This window comes from Takifugu flavidus, chromosome 1, assembly GCF_003711565.1.
Source record: "Takifugu flavidus isolate HTHZ2018 chromosome 1, ASM371156v2, whole genome shotgun sequence".
Classification (NCBI taxonomy): Eukaryota; Metazoa; Chordata; class Actinopteri; order Tetraodontiformes; family Tetraodontidae; genus Takifugu; species Takifugu flavidus.
Window position 1 is genome coordinate 24,738,986 of NC_079520.1, and position 21,621 is coordinate 24,760,606.

The 21,621-nt window shown below is 45.0% G+C and overlaps 1 protein-coding gene across 2 annotated transcripts; it reads right to left on the reverse strand.

The window, feature by feature from the left end:
• Positions 1–1,575: 1,575 nt before the first annotated feature.
• cpxm2 (carboxypeptidase X (M14 family), member 2) lies at positions 1,576–18,167 on the reverse strand. 2 transcript variants are annotated; one of them, XM_057037031.1, is made up of 14 exons: positions 17,535–18,164; positions 16,093–16,194; positions 12,959–13,068; positions 11,625–11,764; positions 9,705–9,789; positions 8,770–8,920; positions 8,351–8,439; positions 6,617–6,740; positions 6,325–6,521; positions 5,608–5,787; positions 4,659–4,956; positions 4,216–4,355; positions 3,811–3,910; positions 1,576–2,357 (listed from the first exon to the last, which is right to left on the reverse strand). In XM_057037031.1, exons 1-14 carry the CDS (start codon positions 17,734–17,736, stop codon positions 2,092–2,094), a joined length of 2,184 nt encoding a protein of 727 aa, XP_056893011.1. In that variant the 5' UTR covers positions 17,737–18,164; the 3' UTR covers positions 1,576–2,091. The 2 variants fall into 2 exon arrangements, with proteins under 2 accessions (XP_056893011.1, XP_056893020.1); XM_057037040.1 differs by having other exon boundaries at positions 2,204–2,357; positions 3,807–3,910; positions 17,535–18,167.
• Positions 18,168–21,621: the final 3,454 nt, after the last annotated feature.

Below are 21,621 nucleotides of genomic sequence, written 5' to 3' on the forward strand. Positions count from 1 at the left end.
TCCAGTTCACTCTTCTCATGCTCCGACAGCGTTGCCACATTTCCAGACCCCCCCAGTAACAAGTGCAGCATGGTTCTATTTCCAGCCAAAGACCGGGGTTGCAAGGCGCTGGAGTTTTCTTTATATGGAAAAGAAATATTGTAAAATTGTTTCTGCATCTGAAGCAGAAAATTGCGTAAGATGTCCAAATAGATTCCCTCGTTTCTTTTCATCCAAACCTTTCATCCACCAGGCTTGTCTTTGGTGCTCTGGCCATCTTTGAAGTCCGTCAATCGCGCAGTGTCTGTCAGTGGCAGTTGGTGTGTGTCAAAGGGAAAGATTAAGAGCTGATTTTCCCCGCGCCGCACGCCGAGCTCATCCCCCGTGATACCCACGCAGCACTCCAACACTTCAGAGGCTGGACTGACTTCTGAAGAAGCCCTGGGCCTTTCAACTGCAGGCAAGGTCAACCGCTGCCTGCGACTTTCTGCACATCTGGATGGTATCACAGCCGCGGGCCACAGCGTACACGCTGCGCACCCTGCACACCCTGAGCACCCTGCGCACCGTATACCTCCCTCCCTTGACCGTGCCACACCACTGGGGCCCACAGCAACTCTTTGCTTCCTATGTGGAAGGATTTAAAGGTTCATATAATCAGCGAGCATAAATAAGAGTTAAAGTTTGGACTTTTTGACACGTATGTGAAACGTATCGGTCAAAATTCTCTCTTTTTCTGCGCCAAAACATTGATAGTGGGAAGTACAGCGTTCCAAAAACACAACACTATATGAATGGAAAGATGTGATTAGCATGGTAGCATTAATTCTTCTTTCTGCCCTTAATTTTCCCCTGAGCCAAAGACAAATTGATGACATTTTGGAGGTCAAAGGTCAATGTGACTGTGGCCTCCTGTGCATTCCTCTTTTTTAAGGTGTGGTATGAAGCAGTATGTAATAAGATAAAATTATCAAATTTTTGGGAGAGGTCTCAGGTCAACCATAATTCTTGTAAACCATTTCTTCAGTTTCACATCATCCAAAGTTTATCCACCTTTAATAAAAAGTCTCAAATAAAAGGTTAAAGAAACACAAGATATCTCCTAGTGATACCAGTGACAATTGTCATTTGCTTGCATGACCGGGTCAATGAAAAATAAAGAATAAATATTAAAAACTGCCCCTAAAAGAAGAAAGTCAGAAAGTTTAGGGCTCCCTCTTGTTGCATGGAAGGCTAATGAGGTTGTCAGAGGAAGTCGGTGATGTGTGAAAGCTCCAGTAGAACTCTGACAATTAGAGCTTTTTCTCCTCGGTACGCCCGGATACAATTTCAGTCTCACTCCAGCAAAAACTGAACAAAAAAAATGTTTTCTTGCTGCAGAATTAGTACTTTAATGTTTAATCAATCAATATTAGAATACTAAAGGCAATTATATCTCATTGTTTGGCATTATTTGTCAAATCGCCTTTTGTCAAATTTATCGTATTTGTAAAGTCTGCTGTTATTTTTGCCTTTTAGTATTTATATTGCTAATAGTAGTATTGCTTCTAGTGGTAGTACTACTAGTAGTTATTGAATAATTGAGCAATTGAATAATTCCCATTTGTGCAAACATACTTTATTTATCAACTTGACAAAAATATGGTGTATAAAAACAATGACACTATAAGAGGCCACTGAGTCCACAAGTTGTAGTTGTTGTTTTTTTTAAAGAAACTAAAGTTGCAAGTGCAAGAAAGAAAGCAGTTGTACTTCTCGATATACTGGTGTTATATAAGTTAACAACTACGGCAGACACATAATGATGGGCGTCATGCTCAATGCTTGCAAGATCAGGTGCTAAATTCGATGCTAATAAAAAATAAAGAGCTTTATCTTAGCTGTGTTCTGTCTGTATGTATTCAAGAGGTCAGGTGACCGCAGTGAACATGGAGAGGGTTTATGTGTGGAGACGAAACAAAACCCAACAAAGTAAAAACCAAATAAAGCATCCCCTTTAAATAAAACCACATTTTCAGCCTTCAAATGCTAATTCTGGGCTGTCTGGAGGAATTTGACAGAGGGTTGGAGTTCACCGCAGCCCGATGCTTGTTTGTGATTCTTCCTCCACCATCACGATGTTCCCTGACGTCTCTCCCTGGACCGAGGAGCTTGGAGCTGTTTGTTGCTGTGGGGCAATCTGATGGGCTGCTTGTTGAATCTCTCCATGATCTCCTTGATCCGGGACAGGTTGGTGCGACCGATGGTGAAGTCGCATGTGCTGGTGGCCATCTCGTAGCCCACCTCGCATTTCTTACTGGTGAGGCCGTAGCCCTGAGCTCTGGCTGTTACTCTGTACTCTCCAGGGTTCAGTAAGCGCCAGTAATCACCGTCCGCCGCTGAAAAATAAACACACACACATCCATGCATTTCATTTCACACTCGAAGTGTTACATGTTCAATTTAATGCTCACCGGTTTGAACTTTGAAACACTTAAACAGTGTGAAATGTGCATTTAACTCTACCTACAGTGTGTGATCGATTGATCAAATTTAGTGGGTAGAATGGCAAGAGCCATAGTTCCTACACACATCTTTTTTTCCCACTTGCAGAAGTTTTCTTTGCAAGCAGAAAACAACTCTGGAGTGGCTGCCGATTCAATGTGGATGACTAAAAATTTACTTTAAGAAGGATGTTGATTGTTTCACTGCTCCTACAGAAACCTGAAGAAGAAACACTTTAATGCAAATTCTTGGATTTTTTTTAAATGTATTTGATCACTTCTTGCAGCATGAATTTTATGGTAATCAAAGAAATGTCAGTTTAATGCTGAAATGCATATTGTCACCACTAGATGCTGCCAAATCTTACTGACCACCAAATTCTACCATTTGTTGATTGCTGTAGTGACTTATGGGTTGATATGGGTTTATATTGCATTTTTTAAAGATAGTGAACAGCTAACAGGCATTATTTGTGTAAATAATCAAGCAGTAGAAGGATTTTAGCTGACAGAACTGAACCAGCATCACCTCAACTTAAAATAAAAAAAGAAAATCTGTTCTTAACTCCAAGACTAAGACTCGTCTTTTACATTTCTTGGTCCGAATGCTGATTGTTTCAACTCACAACAGAGATTTGCACGACTCACTCACAAAAACAACGGCCCTCCTTCCAACACAGACGCCCACCTGGCACATCTGTGTGACCACCGGGCCAAATGAAATGCGGAGGTTTTTGACTCTGCTGCTCCACTACAGCCAGTCTGAGCAGTTACACGTGGACATTTGGGCTTGTGTTGCTCTCGAAGCGGCTCCGCGAAACGCTTCGATATCCAATGCTAATTGGAGAATGAAGTCAAGTTGAGGCGGTCTGGTCTTTATTTCTCAGTGACTGACCTCTCGGGGGGGTGTTGATGTGCAAATATCTCTGTTTTAAGGCACTTTTGTGGCAAATTCAAAGGAGCTGCAGAAGATGCAATTTTGACAGCAGAATTCCTTCAGATGTTCTTCAAATGTTGAAGAAAAGGGAGGTTTCTGAGAGGACGCTGCGGCCTGTACGCGGTGCCAGGAATAGTAATGCTTAATGCCCTATGGAACATTCGATTTCACGCTCTAAGTGCTGAACTACTTTGGCTTTGACTGCTGCATTTTTAGGCATCAGCAGGAGCTGCCTTCAGGAGTTCTAATCAGCGGTCGGATTCAGATGATGATACTGGCTCTGACCATCGGCCGAGCCGTGTCGCCACCTGTGGAGGGGCTCCAGTCCACCGGTAGCTGTTGTTTGTGCTCTTAAAACCAAATCATTTGTAAAAGTGATTCCACATTTATTGCGTCTTTGAACACACATGCCTGTGCGGATGTCGTGGTTGATGCCCTCCACAGAGATGGTGGCATTGGGTATTCCGCGACCTTGGGCGTCCCTCACGACCCCTTTGATTCCGCGATGCACCTGCGAGCAATAAGCACGGGTAAGAAAATTGGGTCGATTATATTGGTGGCATCGCCGTTGTCCTTTTGTCACCACAAAAATATATTTGATTGCTCCGCTTATTTTCAGAACGGCGGCTTCTCTCGTGACTAATAAATTTGAGACAGTTCTTCAGTGCGAAGAACAACAGGGACAAATTAGCAGTCGATTAGCATAGTCCAAAAATAACAAAGGATCATAATTAATGTGTCTTTTGTGGCTCATTGTGCGTGCAAGCTTCTCCTTTTTTGTATGTGTGAGCTACGGGGGCTGAGCCGCCTACATACCTGCTCCATGAAGACAAGAAGAGACTCGCGATTGTTCTCCCACTCCTCAGGCAGTTCGCTTTCATGGGGGAATTTGTCACAGCCCACGTACATCGACAACTCAAAGCAGTTGGTGTGCAAATAGCTGAAGTCATTCATACCTACCAAAAATAGAGAAAAACGCGTATTGAGGCCAGCGTAAACTGAGGTCCGGCGATCGGCCAGAGAAATTGGCGCAAAATGAAGAGGGAAACGATTTGGAATGACTTCTGTCTTTTTTGCCTGTTTGCGTCTGAATTCTGACGTCAAAGCCTTCGAGCTAAACTAGGCTTTGGAACAGCCAGAGGACTTTGGGACCTGGATATGCAGATGTGTGCGCGGCTGCTAAACAAAGCTGCGGCTCAAAGGCTTGGAGCTGAGCAGCGAAAACCTGCATGAACCCCCAGGCGGCCATGGACACTAACTGCCAGCTGCAGTGTGCCAGGATGCTCCGTTGATGGTGCCGTCTTCCTTGGCAAAGTTCTCAGTGTGGCAGACCCTTTGGCTGGCGTCCGTCATCCTGCGGTGGGTGGATGAGTAGGAGAAGGCCAACCAACGGAAGACGTGGTCATCCGGGGTGGGGGTCAACTCTCTGGTCACCCCTTGGGTGCGAGTTTTGTCATACGGGAAGGTCACCACCAGTTCGCCTCCCTGGAGGTTACCACCCAGCACAAAAGGTATCTTTTCCATCCACGTTATCAGAGCCCGCGTCTCCACAGCAACCTAATGCGAAGACACAAGGGAGGCGATGATAATGACATGTATGCATCTGTGGTTGCTCCATCAAACCCCACACGCTGACCATGTATTCACAGCAATAACACAGCTGTCAATAAGCCTGTCCATGTTCACCAGTGTTGGAGCTTAGTCCCACTTATGTATGGTGAAAGGTGAACAAATGTACAATGCTAAAATCATCCTTGAGACTCCTGTAGAGTAATTAAGTCTTCATATCTGTAAGAGGCAGGTTTTGACAGCTTCCTGAGCACAGATGGGGTTCCCAGTTCTGTGGCTCCAGCAGCTATTCTGGGGGATGTGTGACTCACTCTGGGTTCTCAGCCGCATCAGAACACTCCTGAGCGTGAGCTTTAAATAGAGCGGCGGGTTTATTTTGGCCCACAGCGTCACTGCAGCGTATAGCAAATGCTTACGCATCGCTCGATTTAGACCCTGTGGCTGTTTTTAACCTGATATTCTATATTGAGTAGTTTGTTCTTTCCAAGCTAGCATTGGGAATTAGGAGTCATGTGGTGTTTAAAGGGAATAAGGAGAGACAATCCTGAGTTTTAAACTGCTCAAATCTCAAAAAGTGGAATGTGGAACGTCATGAACAGATGAAATGAACTGTACATGTGTTGAATTGGTCGGACTCACGGAGGCATTATTAGACAGATACCACTCTGGGATTGGGATGTGGTGGTTGGACGTTTTGCGGGGGGTCCATTTTTTGGCTTCAGCTTCCCACAATATAGTGTTGAGGTCGGGGAAGTTATGATGGATATCTATTCCATTGCTGCTCCATCGACCCAGAGACCAGCCGCTGAGCTCCGAACCCTGATAAACAAAATGATGGGATGGGGTCAGGTGAACAGTAAAGGATGGTTGGAAACTGATATCCGGGGATCATCATTTAGCTTTAGCATTGTTCTGGAGAATTAGGCTAAAATTATTGCATAAGTCATGATAACTTTAACAAAGTTGACCAGTTCTTCCTGTCAGCCCAGATATTAGCATAAAAAATCATTTCAAGGTGCCGTATGAGCTTGAACAAAACATTAGATCACTAAGACGAGGAATGCACCCCCACATTGAGTAACTGAAACGTAATCACCCCTATGCAGAGTACAAAGGCTGACAAAGCTCATTAGGTTTTGTTGTATTGTATATTCCATCTGCCAAGCTTTCAAAATGAGCCAAAACCATTTTTCACCCAGACAACACGTGCATTGTTCCTTTTATACTTCCAAGCACACTCCATAAAAGATTTCTCTGGCGTGCACCTGCACCGCACGCTACTCCAAATCACCCCAATGGATCTGGACACAGCGTGTGATATAGCATGGGCCACTTATGGCTACCACGCAGACTTACCGCTTCAAAGGCTTTCTCGTACCCGTCGGGGTTGACAGATGGCAGAAGATGGATTCTGGTCTCCTCCACCAGGTGACGTATCCGCGGGTTGCCGGATAGATACTCCATGCACATGAACTGCATCAGGAGGAGGAGCAGCTCTCGCCCCAGCACTTCGTTGCCGTGGGAACCCGCTGTGTAGCGAAACTCGGGTTCACCTGGTTGACAGGTGAAGGAGGAAAAGGAAAAGCAGATAATTGCTGCTGCTCCTTGCGCATTAAACTGAACAATCACTTTCTGTTACTTTACTCACCAGCTTCATGCTCTCCTGGATTATCAGAAATCTCTATTGCATACAATTTGAGGCCATTGTAACTCTTTCCAATATTATAAATCCGAGTGATGTTGGGGCACATTTCATTAACCACTTTCATAAGCTGTGGAATATAAAATAAAGCATCATTACCTGATAATATGGGTAGGCATAACATTGTATACCTGGAAGTATCCTGCTGGGGCAAATAGGTCCTTTTACACCCCCTAAAAGAGGTTTTTAAATTAAAAGTTGATGACTCTCATTTGAGGTCATCAAATCCCACAACTGTTTGCTCCTTGGATCATCAGAAAAGGATCATTAGCATCTAACCCACAGTGTGGTAACGATGTGGTAGTGCAAGAGCTAGCTAGCGCCCTTGCCTTGTGCCGAGGTCGTCCACTTTGATGCGGGTAGACTGCGGGACTTTATTTGGCCCAGGGTTTGTTTAAATTGGGAAATGCTGATGTTGAAAATGTAAATTTCAATTGTCACTTGATAGGTGCTTGTGGATGAATATGTGCGCTTCTAGAAGACCTTTATATGTCTATATTGTAATATTGAGTATTACATAAGCTCTGGCTATCGAAGCACAAGCAGTGTGAACCGCATGCTATTGTGAGAAAGCGCTGGTGCTGTTTAGTAGACTTATTAACACTTGGGCCAGTGTGGCGGCTGTGGAGGTGGACGTGTGAAAACCAATCAAGGTAATTATGAGGACAGGCTTGTAAACGAGCTGATAAAATTAGAAACAACCACAGCTTGTCCAACGCAGCCACCACAAAGAGGCAGGAATACAGCCAATGAGCTGTTCAAAAAATGAGGTAAATTGATGTCCTAAAGGAAGAGGAGAGATGGGGTTTTAATTAACTTTAGTCTACAACAAGATCATGGCTGCGTTTAAAAAGAAAAATCATTAAACAAGCGCCTGATTTTATTCTGAGACACAATATGATTACTCATCCTCACTTCATCATTTTAGCATCAGATAAGAAGCTAGCTTAAGATGCTTCAGTCAGTATGCAGATTGAACAATAAAAGTTTAGCCAAAAGATCGACTTAGGAGCTCTTAAACACCAGCAAAACGTTTAAGATTAAATTTGGCTTTGCTGAAAGAATCATCTTGACTTGTCTAGATAGGATATAAACTTTACGGAGAATCCTGAGAGCAAGGTTTTTATCTATTTCCATCCTCAGCCATTTCCACTCTACGGATCAATCGCGGTGCTCTTTAAACCGGTCAAAGGTGAAAACAGGGCTCCCTGAGCTTAAAAAAAAACCAACCTATACTGGAAACCATACCTGGGGCACGTTAGCTTCAAGGAAAAGAAGAAGTTTAATTTGGGTCGATAGCATCTCGGGCTGTCTGGCTACAAACGTATAACTGTACAGTTGCTATAGACACCTGTATTTAATACTATGGCCAAGAGAAGCAGGCCGTAGAAATTCAGATTCACGGCGCCAGTGCCTTCATGTCTGCTCAGTCACAGCGGTGACAAATACAGATGCCTTCCTTCTCAGAACACCAAGACTTTTGTTCATGACAACTATATGAATAAGTAATGGCACGACCCAGGAGATGCTTTACGCATTTTCATGCGGCTGGCGCTGCTCGGTGCTCTTTACACTCGCAGACTTTGCTCTTGCAAAGGACATGGCTTCGTCTTTGGCGTTTATTCTGCATTAGCACGCCGCCACTCCGGTCGTACCGGGTCAGGACGGACTGTAACTCACCTGCCTCATGTCTTTGTAGCTGTGGTGTTTGAAGTCCAACTTGTCGGTTGTTATAACTTCATTGCGTCTGCGATAATAATTATTTGGATCTATTGGGCACAAAACAAAGGAAATCAGGGTCATTGTGATATAATGGTGATGTCATGGTGACCAAAGTGAAGGAAAGGTTCGTCTTCTGTAATGAGACACAGCTACATTAGACACCTGCATTTAAAATCAAACAGATTCTTTGTCTCCACGTCCAGAACTGCCTTTGATCCGACCCTTTCACCACATTGTATTCACAGTGCTGGACAATTACATTAATTAGGCAAAACAGTCTCGCTTTTCAGACAGACGGATGATCTAGAAGCGTGAACCTAGAAGATAAAAACTGTTCAAGCCTGGCCAGACAGAATTTGTCCCAGCAGATCCCTCACCTGGTAAAGGGCAGCCCAGGATCTCCACCCTCATGCAGATGTTGCCACTGCTAAACCAAGACTGAGGGCTGACGCGAATGTACCGGGCAACCATCGGCGTCGGGAGGATGTTCCGCACCGGAATTTCCTTCTCCTGGTTGCCCCTGAAGATCTACTGAGGCGAGCACATTCAACCAAGATGGTGACAGGAGATTCTGGGAATATCGCAGCAACTAACGCTATAAATGTCAATCTAAAGCTCAGGGCTGCAGTTTTGAATTCACACACCTGTTGGTGGACTTCGGTGCCCATCTGTGCCAGTGGATTATAGCTAAACAAATAACTGTGCAGCTTGGCGGATAAAAGGTGGGCGTGGGGGTGAGAGGGAAAGCCGTGTTGACTAAATTACTGGAGGGGTGTTAGATCCCAGATGGATGACATCACCCTCCAGCCGAGAGTACAGTTACACCAAAACTTCATTAGAGGGGATGTAAAACCCCCGAAGGCAGCAACCAGAACATGATATTCATGAAAGAAGGGAGGTATTGAAATGATCCGCACGTGCATCGATAGAAGGATCATTAACAATGATGTTCTCTTGCTGACTGCATCCCTGATCTGCTGCTGCTGCACCTCTTTGTTAGGAGGCTTCTGTCTGCTCAATTACTTTAGGTGCTCCAGCACAAAAGAGGCGCAACTATGAGAATGGGGCCTCCCGCGGATCATCAGTATTTACTGTTGCCGCTCGGCTCATTACGCTCAAGAAGAAGGTAAAAAACAGATGTGCGAATCGTCTCCAGTAATAAGTCCCGAGAAGGAATTTGTGTTTCCATCTGGTTGCAGTCATTCCGTGAAAAGAAAGATTACAGACAACTGAGCAAAGCGTGAGCTGGTGATTGATTTATTAACAGCCGTGCGTCAGGAGATTGTGGCTTGAATGCAGACTGTTTCCTCACCACGTCCTCTGAGCCGTTCCTTATGGTCACCCAGGTGTGACTGTCGTTGCTCACCATGACCTTGTACGAGGTCACCCAGTCGCTCCTGCAAACCACATCAGAGACGGAGGCAAATGGGGGATGAAAGGAAATCCTCACTCAGGCCTAATTGAATGCAAATGAGGCTCTGACTAGATTGTGGCAAAGCGGCTGATCAGCTTATGTGAGAGAAAAAAGGAGCATTTCATGCGTCACCTGAAGCTTGCTTGCTAAACATCCCGATTCTCTGATTTCTTTCCTGTACTTTGGTGCTTTTTAATCAGGATTTATGCCTTTTTAAATACAACTAGCTTTAGCAGTTAGCCTAGCTCAGCAGAAAGTCTGAATAACCGTCCAATTTTGACAAGTAAATGCATCTTGCAGCACTTCTGTGCAACAATAAAAGTTAAATTCAATCACCGTACGACCAAACCCTGGTGCCAAGTAAGTCAATACGCCCCTCCCCTTCCTGACATTTTAGTTGGCATTTGGGATGAAGTCGGAGATTTAAGCTCTAGTTGATGAAAGATTCTTGCCACAGGGTCGTCTTTTGAAGCAGCTACTGATAAACTAAAATGTCTGACAACAGAAAACCCAAAATCGGGGCTCCCGATTCTATTCTATGCTCCCGCTGGTAATATTTTGGGAACCAAGCGATGGCTGCGTGTCCCGTTGCACCAGTACGTGCAGTATGTAGGGTAGCAGTGATTTCCATGTGTCTGGATGAAGACATCAGTGCAGCGCCGTGCTGGTCCGGCGTGGAGAGAATTCCCAGTTCTGTTAATTAAAATGCTGTTACAGACAGAAGCCAGCGATCAGGCTCTGCAGACAGTTACACGCCCCGCTAAGCTAATTGTGCAGATATTCTTTCCCAGGCAACCGGCTGCTTTGGTGTTCTCGGAGTGTTCTGGATGTCTAGAAAAAAAATCTAAACAAAGTCTGATATAGTAATAAAAAGCAGGAAGTATTTACCCTCGACAGTTAGGAAGTATAAAGGTCACACTTTAGGGGAGAAAATGCTTTTTTGCTGCGTAGAGAATTGTTAATATCATAATGCTCCGACTGGGCATCGTTGTCAGTGGAATATTTAGACTTTTTTTCAACTCAGTAATCACCTCCATGCTCTTCTGGGCTGGATAGGGGCTATAAAGTGTGGTATATTGATCAAAACAGGCTTAAAATTGGATTTTTACATTGTGAACTGATTAAAAGGAGCCTGAAGAGTTAACGGCAAAGCCAGGCTTAGCTCTCCGCGGTTATTTTTAAAATCTAGTGACCTTTGAGGAGAGATGAAAGAATGAGGCCACCGTCCGATCAGTCGGATTCATAAACCCTTAATCCAGCAAATAAGAGATGGGAAAAAGACTTATTAAAGTAAGAAACGTCTTACTTAACTCCCGAGTGAACAAAAACACAGCAGCTCTTATTCTAAAGTTATTGCACGCACAAAAATAAACATTTGACTTTTCTACACCTCTCAAACACGTTTCAAATTAAATGTTTTCTGCCCCATTATCTTGGACACAAGTATCCAATGTTAATTTAATTGAATATCTGATTGAAACATGGAATAAAGATTAGATAAAGGCAAAGATTTGATATTTATTAGTCCTAATTGGATTTATAGGTCATTTTCTGGCCTGTCCATTGTGACATTATGGGGATTATTCAATATATTTTTCATATTCTCCCTATTCTTTGCTAATTTTTTTTAACCAACAGCAGATATTGAATTAGTTGCCTCTTCTTTTGATTATTTCTAGCATTGCAAAGAGCTCAGCGGGAGGTCACTCTGGACGCTGGAGCCCAAATCCTTCGTCTTTATCGGTTCACATCAGCACGCAGAAGAAAATCCCCAGCCGCCACAATCTCTGCGTGCGTGTCTGCAGAGGCTCTACTCACGACCAGAGGGAGCTCCTGCCTTGTGTGATGACCCCAGTAAACTTTGTCAGCCTCCTGGCATCCACCTCAAACCACTGCAGTGGGTCATCTCTCCCGGCACACCAGGCCCCATCATAGAGGTCATCTTCATAGAGGCCAGCCTGTGGGCCAAGATCAGATTCCTATTCCAGAAGTCCATGTGGAACAGCCCACACATCTGACATGTTATCGCTTAAAATCTACCGTACATTTATGGTAGCCTTTTTTACACATTTAGAGAGATCAAAATTAATTAGCTACTTCTTACAGTGGGACACAGTAAAAAAAAATGGACTTTTTACAGTGGGAAGGATTGGCAAAATAGGACACAGTGGTGAAATGGGCTGTTTGCACACTGGCAACATAGCTACAGCAACATTACCAGTTCGACTTATGAAAAGCAGCCGTTCAGCCTTTTCCTGGAAATTTTTTTGACGTCGACTGTTGCTGCTGCAAAAAAAATCCATCTGTTTGAGATTTAATCAGGCTGCTCATTGGAAGACAAGATACTGTGGGTGCTTTTATTAATGACAATAAATAGTGTGCCATTCAAGAGCCACATGCAGCATTCCTGGCTACTTGAACAATCACAGAACCTAAAAAAAAAGACAATAAAGGTCACTGTCAGATTCCGATCCCCAATTTGACCTAACAGGGAGTCACTTTCCTTCAGTCTCTTTGTTGGGTTTGGTGGAGCGGCAGAAACGTTACTGCGCGGTTATTAAACTACGCTGAAACAGAAACAGTTATTGTTCACTAAGGCTTAAGATGAGTCTATAAACGTTGACACAGTTCCCCTCTACAGGTGCAGGAATGCTGAAGGAACGTACTTAAGTCTTTGTTAGCATTACTGCTCGGCTACGATCGATCATTTTTGCAGTATTTTGTTGACACTCTTGAAAACAAACCGTTGCCAGATCTTACACACGGCCTATATTGTATTAAAGACATTCTTACTAGAATATCCTCCAACCTTCTGTAATCTATTTTGTGCAATAATAACCAAGATCCATCACGACTAAAGAAGGAAATAAGGATTTTTCCAGTTTTAAAGCAGCTTAACTGGAAAAGCTGCTGATAAATGACCTTTAATGCCATCCAAAACATCTGTTCTGGGAAGGTAGCAGCAAAAAAGGAGCTAATTAAGGCTTTAATTATTAGATTAAGGGACAAAATAACATTATTTATTTAAAGAGTAGGATAAACGGTGAAATTATTACGGTAGAAATAGCGCCCCCTGCCACGATGGATTGTTATTACATGCTGCATTTATTCAACAAGACGAAAATCCGGCAAGCTTCGTGCTCCTCTCTTACCTGGATGTTTAGGCGACCCCTGTGTGCTCCAAGGCCGTAGCGCTTCGTAGTTGAAGCGTGAAGCTGAAAATCATCAATCTTCATCGTTTCCAATCCCATGGGAGGACATTCTAGGTGACGAGAATGATAAATTGGCCTGTGATGAGAGTGTAGTGCATGGCACTAGACGCGCTGCAGGTTTTTTTTAACGCCCACATTCCTTAAGAGCCAGATTTAACAATAACAGGCAGATTTGCACAGAAAGGGAAAGTGTGAAGAAAATAACACATCATCTGTACTTGTCTGTGCCTGGTAAGACCTATTATTAGGATCTCGCTGCTAATTTGGTCCATCCAAGAAGAGCAATGAGCAAGGATTGGAGCTAATGTTAGCTTTTCTTTTAGTGCTTCTTTGTATCATAATGAGGAAAATCTGACATCTTAAGCCAAAATATGTTTAATGTGCTGCAAGTGTTCTATTAATGACCTTTATGCTGTAAATTTTTTAGTAAAACACTGAAAATAGCCATCAAATTCTCCTCTACATGACTAAATAGTGGATGATTGCAATAACAGGCGAATGTGAACATTTGTAGTTACATTTTGTCCCATGTTTTTCTTTGTTTTAGCCACACACTGAAGAGAGTTTCCCCATCATATAAGGAGCTTCTTTAGCCCTCTGCTGTTACGCAACACCTGACCTCGATGTCCTCCTGCAGGCACGTTGTGCTTTCTGATCACTGCGTTACTCAGCACGTGCGGCTGCCGCTGGGAAATCAGATCACTTCAGGATGATGGGAAAAAAAGTTTTGCAAAACTTATATTATAAATAAGAAGATATTAGTTAACCAAACATCAAAGGTGTCTCCCCTGTGGTCGCGGGAAGATATGAGGTGAAGAGGAGCCGAAGAAGAGTCAACAACGGAGGATGTGAGCCGGCTCTCCTTGTATTTTCAGGGCTTCCTTGACTGGCGTCTCCAAAAAGTAGGAGAAAAATCTCAGGTGTTAAGGTCTTCTAGCTCTGCCAAAGCAGCGGGATAATGATAGAAATCAGCCGTCATCAACAGGAACATGAAATGTTTCAGCGTTCCATCCAGGAACACCCACTTGCTGGCACAGCAAAGCTCTGGCAGCCATGTTCAAGGCCCTCTGGCTGCTCTTCAGGCTGGGAGATGTTAAAAACGTTAGTGGACGCTCTCCATCCACATAAAGCCGATATGCACAACATCACCTGTGCTGAGAGTTACTGCGGTCGGATCCGGGTGGTTGGAGACATCGTCAGCTGTGGAATGTCTGGATTAGGCACGCGTTGGACACGGCAATGATCCAAACTGCTTTGAAAATATGATCGAAACACCCACGGGTGGCACTGTCAAAAGGATTTGATGATTTTGGAAGCCTGGATACACAGTTATGTTTGTGCCGATCTGTTTTTCTATCTTAAATGTTGTCATGGACACTCTCAGGCTATCAATCTCAAGCTTTCATAGATGTTGGAAACAAAGACGCGGATCCATGGAAAGAGGTACATTTTGTGCAAAGCTAATTAACTTGAGCCCAAGTTTCTGCTATAAAACTGAAGCATAAAAGAAAGCTGGAGGCAACTCAGCTTTCACAATAACTCCAAGAGTTCCCACTCGTGACCCTGCATTTAAAAGCACGGAATCCGACGCGTATGATAAGTCCGCAGGCCTGCTGACTGACACAATAACAACATATTAGGGACAACCTCGCCCTAGAGGTGGCCCAAAAGTTCAAGGTTGGAAGAGAGGGAAAATAGATGGGTGCCTGCCATGCTGCAAAGCCCTGAACCGCTTTCCCCATCTGCATGCAGCCCTTTGAAAGAGGAGCCACACAGGAAGACAGCATCTGGTTCTGTGATATGATGATAAAAGAGACAGTCAAGACCTCATTTCATGCTGTCCTGGTCACCATCTTGCCAGAGCTCCAAACTTACTCTGCTATCACAAAAATATTCCCTTTATTAGTCCCTTTATTAAATGGCAGCGATGCACAATGGAATGGGTGAAAAAGCCCATGTTCACCATTACAATAACCCAAACTAGGACGTGCGCCCGCTCCAGGAATACGGTCATGTCTCTTGTAATGGCACATTATGTTTAGGCTGGAAATGTACGTTTATTCCTCAGAGATTTCTGTCCCCACGGTGACTGTGCACGTGTAAACGGATAGATTGTGAGTAATTGATGCTGCGTAAAGTTGCTTTTGCTGTTGACCTAGATCACTCTATCCTGATGCACGTTGGGATACAATCACTGCTTTCTTTCATCTCATCCACGCCAAACCGAGCCGTGGCTCGAGCGTGCGGGTCAGAAACAGCAATAACCGAGCAGGGACGGCGGAACAATGAATGGGCTGTTAAAACATCTGTCGAATCAAACTCTGATTGTTTCAATGGATTCCCAGTTGTTCAGGTATGTGAATGTGGCAAACACTCGCGTTTCACCTCTGTTCCAGGCGATAGATTAGTAAAAAATATGGGAGAAAGTTGCTCTTGATATGAAAAAAATTCCCTCTTTTACTGTAAAACCAGTCGAGGCAGGCATGAAAAATCAGCTGCTACCAGCATCCCTGGGTTACATTTGGAAAACAGACTGGCGTGATTCATGATTTAAACTGTTAAAAGATGATTTGGGGAGCTGGAGCCTTCCAGATTTGGACTGTGTGGCTGCCAGGTGCCTCTGCTTGGAGCTCCCACTTTCCATCACACAGGAAAAGTCCAACTTTCTGCTCCCATTCCCAAGCACCATATGAAAAAGAAACGGCAGCCTCCTGCTCTGATCCTCTCAGCCGCCTCAACCAAACACAACGGATCCGTCGCGTCTTTCAACACTGTTGCAGCGGCCCGACAGCGTGAATAAGTCTATTAAAGGCAACATCTGCGTGTTTAAAGCCTCTTAAGTTTAATCTGTCATCAACATGACAGGAAGGCCGCCACGGCGCCGCGGCTCCCGTTCCGCAAATACGCCGCGATCCATGGAAACCAAACACAATGGCTGCGCAGGAACGGAGGCTATCGTTGCTACAATGGCGGCGCTCCACTTGTGAGGCCAGATGTTCCGTCGGGAGGGGGGGATAAATCTATATCACATAATTCATCAGCAGACAGTTCAGTAAACTTTGCTGCACGCTCACCTTCTGCCACAGGCCTGTACTGGCCTTCTCCGTCTGAGATGCTGTTCGGGGTCGTCCCGGCGGTCTTCTTGTTCTTCTCGGCCTTTTTGCCGGACGTTTTCACTGAGGACGAGAGTGATGTTAAGACAGGAGCAGGCCCGACGAGGCCTGAAACGCTGGGAGGAGGAAAAAACGACACTGTTGACACAAGAATAAAACCTTGGCTGGATTCGCTGGAATTCCTCCTGCAACTGTATGAAATCTTTCTTCCACAACTCCTGTTTTGTCACTTTCCACTTTTATTTCTTCGGTACCTTTGATGCGTTTATGGTTTGGCATCGTTGACCTAGGTGCTCAGCAAGGGCGCCGATGTGGTGGGCGGGGGAGTCACATGACAGTGAAGATTTCATTTGATTCTGGAGTGTCCGGTCAGGCCCCCACATCACAACAATCCTTCTCACATCTGAAACTCTTTATCCTGATCGCGTTAAATCCACCACGGTGCTCTGAACTGCATATGTGGTCCAGCTTGTGAGAGAAGCCTCCCAGATTTGCAGTATATTGGTCCCATCAGGGTGTTTTAAATAGTAATTGTGCCGTAAACATCGCGTGCCAAAGGTCTTTAGTTGCGTTCGCGGTCAGAATATCTGTGTTTGGACAGAGAGTGCATCACTTTTCACACGGAGACGCAGACGTCTTGTTGTGGTTTTACTTTGGAGTGATTGATTTCTCGTTCAGAGCAAAAGAAGGAAATGCAAAAAACGTCGCTTTGAAACACTTTTGAAAGTTGAGACAAACTTTACAGCCAGAAATTGTTTACTCCAACGTGTGAGGCTCAAATATTTGATATTTCATCCTCCTTTTTGCCGTTTCCTGCGCAGCATTGCTGCCCAGCAATGCACGAAATATCAAAAAAGCTCTTTTTCGGTGAACCGGGACAGAGGTCAGAGTCCATTCTGCACCCAGTTTGCTGCACACACCGCCTCGCCTGCCTGCTCTCCCACCTGCAACAGGTATCTCTGCAGAGGGGCACGACTCCGGATGCCAGAAAGATGACATCACTGTCAACTCAGCTGCTCTACATTACAAACCAAAACCAGCCCCCTCAGCACGTTAGCGTCCCTCAAACCCAAACGCGCCTGCGGGCTTTTACAGATGTGTGGTTCTCGTTTGTGCAAAGGATTCACAACTTAAACTCAGCCCAGTAAACACCCACATGCCGTACGGACACTGAATTCTTTAAGCAATATTTCCAAATCATTTCAAATTAGGGCTGTTTTTCTTTCTTTCTTTCTTAATTCACACACATTCACCAAAAAAACCCAAACTGTAGAACTCAAAAAAGCCAACAAATAATCCCGGATTAAGTGGTGGCACATTCCATCAGCATATTTCTTAATATTGCTGGCTCAAGATGCATTGATAGATGACAGAATAGAACTTTTTAAAAAGTCTTTTTGTACCTTGGTTTTTTTCCTTGGGTGCTTTCTTGGCGGGAATCGAGGCCACAGGCGTCTCCTGGATTTGCACCTGGTTATACAGATCTCTTGTCAACAGCTCCTGCATGTAATAATCCTCATCCTCACCGGCATTCAGCTCTGCAAGCCCCACGAGGAGTCCCAGCAGTGCCAGGCGGATTAGGAAGCTGCGCTGCTGTGTTGTCATGACCCCGGGGAAGGGGGGGGTTATCTCCAGCTGAGAGTCCCGACGGCGTCTCCAGAGGAGCCTGCTGCTGCTGCGGGGCTGCGTCCCATCAACTACTCCCCTTCCTCTCGCCTTCCCACACAGAGAGTTCACAAAGTCCTCAGAGTGCTCCAAGACACTGACGAAAGCAGAGGCAGAGGAGCCAGAGGGTCCATGGGCGCCTCAGCCCGGGAAAAATGCAGCGAGGCAGAGTGAAAATAAAGAGCGAGGGAGAAAGAAGGAAGCAAGGAAGGAAGGAAAGCAGGCAGGCAGACGGGACAGTCATCTATTTCAGATGCTCTGTTTTGTTTAGAGCTGGACCCGTCCAGGGCGCTGACACAACAGACCGGAGGATTTTACTATTGTGGGCAGATGGACTGAAAGCTCTCTGGGAAATGGACTCATTCAGGATCTTCTTTCATCAACATCTCCTCCCACCGCGCTTGACACAGACTGATTTAACCGTCGCTAGTCAAACACAAACAGGGGAAAACGAGTCATGGTTAACAACATGCTGACTTCTACATTCCCAATGTTCTCCTTGTTAATTGATTTTATTATTTTAATTGTTAATTAATGAGATTTGACACGCCGCATCAAAGCTTTTCTATTGGATCTGTGGGAAAATGGGATTCCAATGAGGAAAAACAGTATGAAATGAAGCATTTGGGGTCTGGATTTGAGGAATTTAAGACAACATCAAGTCAAATATTTTGAGAAAATACTGATAATTTTCCCCCATACAAACATTTTATAACAGCATTTCAGGGTTTTTACACATCATGTGTGAATCTTATTGATAAAAACAGCCAAAGTAAGTGTTGGACCTTTTGTTTGCATCCTTTAATGACTTTAATAAGTAAGTTGTTGCAGCGTCCCGCCTCACGCAGCCCAGACCTGTTGGGACCCCATAATTCACAGTCTCAGATCTGCCCGGAAAAACTTACGGGCATGTTCCAACACAGTGATGGATCGATGCCTCGCGCGTCGCTCTTCATCACGTCACGGCTGACTGCCGCCGCTGCAGCTCTTCCTCCTCTCCTGTCTTTGTTACAGACGCTGACGCAGTCCGGATCAAATCCATATTTTACCATTCAAGACAAGATGGAGTGCAGCCTGTTCACTCTTTTTAAGCCATTGTTTTCATGAATTTAAATGCAGCTGTGTTGGAGATTCCAGACATGTGAAGGAAAAGAAAAAAAAAGACAATTTGCAACATCTAATTTCTACTCTTTTCTCTAATCTCTGGCCAAGTTATAGTCATAACAAAACTGCTTTGACTATAAACAGTTTAAAAACAGGAATTCCTGTCCGCCTGGATGCTAATTACGACTTCCAATATTTCATAAACATGAGGTCTGTGTCACTGAACATCCCGCTTCTTTGGCTTTTGTCTTTCTTTAATGGAAGGCTTTTAATACAGAGCTTGTGAATGGTGGCGGACGAAGGTGGACGCTGCCGGCTAATTACAGGATCTGGAGTTCGTTGGTTTCCTGAAGAGGCTGGAAGGTTCCGTGTTTGGCTGCCACAGTCTTTCGCCAGTTTCCACACGGCTCATCCAGGATACACCCGGTAATGAATCCCTGATCTGTCTGGGAGGAAAGAGAGGGAGCAGCCAAGAGGCTAGTCCCATTTCACCTCAAAGCTTGTGAGGCACAAATCATCTTAATTTAAAGGTGGTGTTGTCTGCAAGGTTTCTCTGAATAACAGGACCGACAGCACAGCCTCTCAGATCTACATCACAGAGGTGCAGCGTCTGAATGATTATGACATTTGAAGTCGGTTATGTCACCGTTCGTGCCGCTTACCTGTACTGTTATTTCAGCATCTGGTTTCTGGGTTTCACGGCGAAGCCACCCAACCCTCATCCAGGCAGGAAATCCAAAATTTCAACGCAAACCAGCTGACACACACCATCACTTATCCACGGAAAGAGGAATAATCGGTAGCTTTAGCTTTTCATTCCTGCCATGAGGCCCTCTGCTGGTAGTTTGACCTGGGATGCTAACAGATCACTAGCTTAAAATAATAGCCCCAGTGGAGGTTGGTCTCATTTGGACCGCAGAGGTGCATAACAGCCTTCGGGCTACTGGGATCCGGCCTGTAATGTCCCTGTTAGCATCCGCACAGGCGTCACCGTCATGCATAATTACAAAGATGCTCCAAATGTGGGCGTTCAGGAGACAGAACGAGCCCCCGCACTTTGATGCGTGGAGGTCACTGAGAGGGCCCTTTAGTTAGAGATGTTTGGAACATCATGACACTATTTCTAGAGCTGTAGTTAAGAAAATTCCTCATTCTCGTCGTGGATGGGAAGAAATGGGAAGCACGCAGGCATACTTTGCGCTCATCTCGTGCAGCCTGCGTACAGCGTGTTTACGGTGTGTGTGTTACGGAGGAGGGTGATATCGGGGTCGCCGCCGACTGACGTCAGCAATGTACACCGCCTGTCTGCTGAAAATAGATTTTTTATTTCATGGCTTGACAGCCACGTCTCATCTCTTTATCTCCAATATCTTAGACTTCCCGAGAGGCGACGTGTTGTGTACTTGCGCGCGGTTCGGTCGGAAGAGAAGAAAAACAAACCCAGAGGGGAGGATCAGTTGTGCCAGTGAATTCAGATGGTGTCTATATGGAGCCGGTTTGGGAGTGATAAGGTTTCATGACAGGTTTGGCTATATGTTGCCTTATAAACCCACACAGAGGTGCGATTTTCACATTTTCGGACAGCAGAATCCAAGCTTTAGACCTGAGGGTGTGTGCAATTAAACATCTGGAGCCATCTCAGACACAGGCAGGATTGGTAGGACGAGGGACATGTGGATGTATGGATGCCGCGGGAACAATTATTTTGCACCATTTTCCAGATTTGCTTCGTAAAATCAGATGTTTGCCTCCTGCTGCCCCTCTGCATCACATCCTGCTGCCAGTTTTTCAAATGGGAAATGTTTAAATTTGTCATCATATACATTTGCTGCTCCCGCTTGGATGCAATCGCCTCATCCGGGCGAGGAAAATCTCTTTATCTCTTCATCAGTGGTAACGATGGCAGTTTTATTGCTCGGTGGCCCGCATCCCGATGCGTTTCAACAGCCGCCCTCAGCTTCCTGCAAGAAAGCGCTCCCTTCCTGAACGCCTGTATTTCAGATTCCTTGTCTACATCCACTGCAGCTGGGATGGAATCCAGCTGGATTTCTCCGAGACAGGCCAGATGTTTGAATTTAGGGCGAGAGGAGCCTGACTGCAACTACTCAAAGGGTTTGAATTCTAACCTCTCTCTGACACGCTGGTTGAAGTCGGGAGGTTTTGGCGCCAACGAATTCCTTTAATGACATCATCATTTTGTGTTAAATTCGCAATATTGACAACACAGCTGGACAAGGACTGTCATGGCGATCAAGACGAGCGTCCACCCAGACGCTGATGCGCCCTCATTAGGATTCTGCGTCGTCCCTGCTGGTAAAACCTAGAAAAGAGGAGAGAAAAAGAAAGCTTGGCTGGAGCCCGAAGAGAAGAGCTGATGCAGCTCTGGATCCACCGGACCATGTTGGACAGAGGCACGACCACACGGGCAACAGGGGACGGGAGGGAAAAACATCTGCTTCCTAACTTTCATCGAGCGGACGCTGTCGTCGGGCGTTCCAGCCAAATAATTAGCCTTTGAGTCCGTGTTTGTCATGGCTCGTTAAGTATTGGCTTTGGAATTGTGTCTTAATAAAAAGAAACGCTTTTCAAAACAATCACAATGGCGCCACGGCTTCATCCCAGCTCAGCGCCGCTGTTGCCGTCTCCGCTCTAATCCGGTGCGAATCCTTCCACCCCAAACTGATTTTCCCACTCTTAGCCGTCAAAACACAGCTAACGTTT

Bases quoted from the DNA above. Each gene is read 5' to 3' on its own strand.
- cpxm2 (XM_057037031.1), bottom strand. From the start codon at position 17,736: ATGACAACACAGCAGCGCAGCTTCCTAATCCGCCTGGCACTGCTGGGA. The intron at 11,765-12,958 runs GTAAGAGAGGAG...CTTGGCCCACAG, and splicing joins GGGGTCGCCTAAACATCCAG to GCTGGCCTCTATGAAGATGA. The intron at 6,741-8,350 runs GTGAGTTACAGT...TATATTCCACAG, and splicing joins GCTACAAAGACATGAGGCAG to CTTATGAAAGTGGTTAATGA.